The sequence below is a fragment of the Malus sylvestris genome, chromosome 16 (genome assembly GCF_916048215.2).
Source record: "Malus sylvestris chromosome 16, drMalSylv7.2, whole genome shotgun sequence".
NCBI lineage: Eukaryota > Viridiplantae > Streptophyta > Magnoliopsida > Rosales > Rosaceae > Malus > Malus sylvestris.
Window position 1 is genome coordinate 1,603,614 of NC_062275.1, and position 4,767 is coordinate 1,608,380.

The following is a 4,767-nucleotide window of genomic DNA, read 5'->3' on the forward strand; positions in this document are numbered from 1 at the left end:
AAGCATAAATGTTGGTTACGTCATTATTTCCCCCCACCCAATGTAACCATGTAACTGATGGGAAGGAGACGGGTGTCCCACTGGATAATTGTCCGATTAGGTTCGGATGATCAAGATGTGTTTTGGGTGAAAGGTAGTAGAAAACGAGAGATGATCCTCGTCGGATTCTCATTGTAAAGATTTTGGAGATTCTCTAATCATATCCGTTTATCGTATATTGTGCGATCAATTTTCATCAGATACTGTTTATATTCAATTTTAAATAAAAAAAATCTACAATGATTTATATCTGCACGATGACCAAATGTGATTTGAAGACTCCATAAATCCTCACAAGAGGATCGGTGAGGATCTCACTCATAGAAAACATCAGTATGACAGCATGATAGTTTGACTAGTCGGACAATTTCATAGGTTACCCAATTTGTGCACGAAAAATTTGTAGGGAACTTTCATGAAAAGTTTCTGATACTGTTTACTTTAATGAAAAACCACATTTTTACACTTAAAAAATCAATCATGGTACTATTCACTTTACCCTTTATTTTTGTCCTTATAGTTAAAACTCAAAGTTTTTAAACCCTTTTAATTAGTTTTCCAAAATTTGTATTTATATTAAATCGTATGATATAGGCTTCTCTCATGAGGATTTTCTCGAAAGACAGCATAGAGAAGGGAATAACACTTGCATAATAATTAAGCTTGTTTAATTGATTAAGCTAATTATTTGAAGGCATAATGCGCATATGCCTGGAATCTGGAGTAGACAATGAGAAAGCGGCTTAACTTCAAACTTGGCGGAAGAGCAGTTTCAATCGTGAAGCGCTCTGCTCTCACTATAAATCGTCTCACATGCCCCGAAACTCAGCAGCTTCCACATGCAGCAATTATTGTATGATGACAGCTTATTTCCCCAGAGGAAAATACAAGCCAACTTTATTTGTTTTAAAATGCTTAGAAAATTGTTACCCAAAAACAAATGCTTAGAAAGCTATGCTCTGTACACCACACCTTTGCATTTTTATCTAAACCGGCCCCACAAGCTCCTAGTTGATGTGTGAGTGTCACCTGAATCAGGTTGTATATTATGAGTGTAACTCTAAGGCCCCGTTTGGGATTGAGGTGATTTTAAAAAAAACCACTGTGAAAAAAAGCTGAGGGTCATTTTTGTGTTTGGTAAACTGAAAAAAAAATGGCTTATTTTGGAAGCTGCTGTGAGAATAAGCTGAAAATCAAAGGAAAAGCTGAAGCTGCTATTTGCTGCTTTGAAAAAAAGCCAATTTTTTCAAAGCACACGGAGTTACAGTGCTCCTTTAATGAAAAGACACACTATCATCCTGATTTTTTTTCCAAAAGCACTTTCATAAAAAAGTTTACCAAACACTCTACTGGCTTTATTTCATAGCCGCTTATTCTCACAGCACAGCCGCTTATTCTTACAGCAGCTTTTTTTCAAAGCACAGCAATACCAAACCAGCCCTAAGGAGGCCGTATAGTGTGGGCGGGAGTCACCTAATCAGACAACTCTACCCGATCACACTCATAGTCTAATCAGGCCATATAGAAATCGCACGCTAATCAGGCAATCCTACCTGAGCTTCACCCTAATCAGGCTACTCTACTCGGCTGCACGTTCCTAGACTGTGTGTGTCACCCCGATCAGACCGTATAGTGTGAGTATCACCCTAATCAGGCAATCCTACTCGAGTGTCACCCTAATCAGGCTCCTGCCCTGCCGCACGCTCCTAATCAAATGTTTGTTGAGTGTCACCCAAATCAGGCTAGGTAGAATGCGTGTCACCTTAATCAGGCAACCCTAACCGGCCGCACATGAACACTAGGTGTGTGAGCCGTTCTAGTCTGTCACCCCCACCGATTATCATCACATGAAGGTGATAAGTTTGTGAACTTATCTTCTTGGAAGATTGTTTAATGAACTTGCAAGAAGGAGGATCGAAGTCCCCCACACAACGAGGAGACGACACTCGACAATTTACCCACGACATTATGTCAGAAAATAGAGAGTGCCAACGGCATAATTAGGTAGCACAATTGTTTTTTTTTTTTTTTGGTAAAGGGGTTACTTTATTAGTACTAAAACACAACATAATTACATGACATAAGCCCAAATACTTAAACCGCAGAAACAAAAGATGGACCTACGTAGTAACCCAAGAGCTCAAAACTACGTTTTGAGCCCAAAACAGAAGCACACAAACAAACCCTAACAGCTTCCTCCACCCGCTGCCGCCAAAAGCGCCGCAACAGCACAACGAGCACGAGCCTTCACAGCCAACATTTGCCAGGAGCCCAGCCAAATAGCACCTCAGAGATGGAAAGAAAACAGATTCGTCCTCCGTCTGATAGCATACAGCAAATCTCAACCACCAAGTAATAGAAACTGAAGAAGCTTGTGGGATTTCCACAAGCAACACTGCCAAAGAAGGTAGACAGGGAGGAGAAGGTGGTGGTGTGACCACCCGAGCCGATGTAAACACCGGAACTCTACGCACCTTCTCGTTGAAAGGCCGCAACAGATCGCTGCTAAAAAGGGTTGCAGATCGAAGCGGAGATGGAATCCAGGGAAGGCAAAAGAACATGCAGATGAAGGTATGGATGGGGGACATGCAGATGGGTGGGTGGATGGATGGGGATATGTTGATTGGGAAGGGGGAGGAGAAATCAGATCTGAGGGCTGGAAAGCTCAGTGGCAAATAGGGGTGGAAGGGCAAGAACAAACAAGGAGGAAACCTGGGGAAACCACCAAATATCCAAAAAGCAGAGGCTGCCACCGACCCTGCACTGAAATAGGGCCGGCGGCTAGAGGAGGAAATTGAGTTTCTTTGCTGCTCTCACACACGGGTAGCACAATTGTTTAATCATGAAAACAAAGAACAAATCCATTGATTAATGCAACCGAACCGAATCAAAGTTACAGCGCAAGTTCCTCCAATGCACGCTCAAGGAAGTGGAAGAAATTAAACATTACAACCAATCTGTAATTTATTCGACAAACAAAACCTTGAAGGGACAAAAAAAAGTGCAGCCGGAAAGGATATGAGCGACCGACTCTGCAACTAATGATGAAAGCCACCAACAAAAACTCAAAACAAAAACTAGAGAAAGCAAAAACTGATCTCCATTTATTCCCATTAACTAGGAAATTAAACTAATGGGAAGAGACCTTGAGGTTGAGGGACTTGTTGATCCATGCCTTCCAGCTCCCACTACCCTTGCGAATAATTGCAGCTGCTGGTATCTCATCCTTCTCCATCTTCACTGGCTGAGGCTTCTTGCACAGCATAAAGTTACGAGCTCCTTGCGCTCCGATTGTGTCCCACGGGCTCAGAGCTGCAAACGAATTTGCAAACACCATCAGAAACCAATCTCGGAGAACCACATTGAAAAATAATGCATAAAAACAGAACCAATTTTGACTATGTACACCCAATACTATTCAACTTGTATCAAAACTAAGACGTGGGTTTTGAAATTGGACAGATGAGAAATAAAGGGTAAGATTCAAGTCTTAAAATTGGATTGACATGAATCGAGAACAGGGTTAATAAAATCTTGAACAGTTCATAAGTGATTAGATTGGTAAACTCAATAGTGATAAAGGATTGGTTAGGGTTAGTTACCTTCAGGTCCTACGGCGGGGCAATAGAGCAGGAAGTCATTGAGATCGGAGCCAAGAACCGGGAGGCGCCCCTCACGCGCATAGGATTTCAAAGCGGTGTCCATGACGGCGGCGACAAGCTCCTGCTCGTTGACAACGAAGCGGATCGGGCCGGCACTGCCGAGCACAGTGATGCTGATCAAGAGCCTGTTGCCCTTGGCGGTGCTCTGGTTCTTCTTCTGCTTGTACAGCAACATCTTCGTCGTTTTGTAATCGAAATCAAATAAATCAATCGAACAGCAAAAAGCCAGACAACACAAAATCTAAGTTTCTTTTTTTCTTCCTAGTTCCCTCTTTCCCAACAAGTTATTGATTCAATTCAACAAAATAATCAAAAAAATCGACGGACGGCGGCGGCGATCAGTGAAAATCCGGGTGCGATAATCAAAAACGGACGATGAGAAAGAGGAAGATGGGGGGAGAGAGCTCTGGTTGCAGATTTACGGGTCGACGCCGAGGCAGCGGTAGTACCAGCCTTCCTTGCAGGAGCCGAAAGCGAATGCGGACGCGGCGGAGATCGGGAGGATAGCGCTCGCCCTTGATTGTTTCAGGGAGCGCATGAAATTACTGCCGCTTAAGATTTCCACCATTCACAACTTGCTTGCTTCGAATCGTGATGTAATTTTGATAAAGGGTAGAATACCGTGAGTTTCTGGAGAGGACCAATTGGAACCGTAACAGGAAATCCGATCGAAAGAGGAAGAAAATTGGGAATTTAGGGTTAGGGTTTCGTCGAGTACAGAGGCGGCTCTCTCTAATCAAATCCTCTGTTTTGCTTTGAGCTTTTTGTTGAGATGAAATTTTGGGAGAGGAGCCCCTGCTTTTATATTTGCATTTCGGTTTATTCCTGACTTCGTTCCGTGGAATGATTGGGTTTGTTGGGTGTAAATTTTACTGCCACCGACTTCCCCAAATTTACCGCTTCCTCCTCGCGTCTTCCTACCGTCATACCGTGTCAGTTTTTAACCGTTCGAAATTTTTTATTTTTTTTGGGTCAAAAATAGATTTATTTATAATCTAATTGAAATGTCTACGTCTATAGCAAGAATATTAAATAAAAACTCAAGATCTATATTGTCCTAAACAAA

At 42.4% G+C, this 4,767-nt stretch overlaps 1 protein-coding gene across 1 annotated transcript; it reads right to left on the reverse strand.

The window, feature by feature from the left end:
• Window positions 1–2,871: 2,871 nt before the first annotated feature.
• LOC126607680 (uncharacterized protein At4g22758) lies at window positions 2,872–4,480 on the reverse strand. The gene is made up of 2 exons (XM_050275366.1): window positions 3,642–4,480; window positions 2,872–3,351 (listed from the first exon to the last, which is right to left on the reverse strand). Exons 1-2 carry the CDS (start codon window positions 3,874–3,876, stop codon window positions 3,170–3,172), a joined length of 417 nt encoding a protein of 138 aa, XP_050131323.1. The 5' UTR covers window positions 3,877–4,480; the 3' UTR covers window positions 2,872–3,169.
• Window positions 4,481–4,767: the final 287 nt, after the last annotated feature.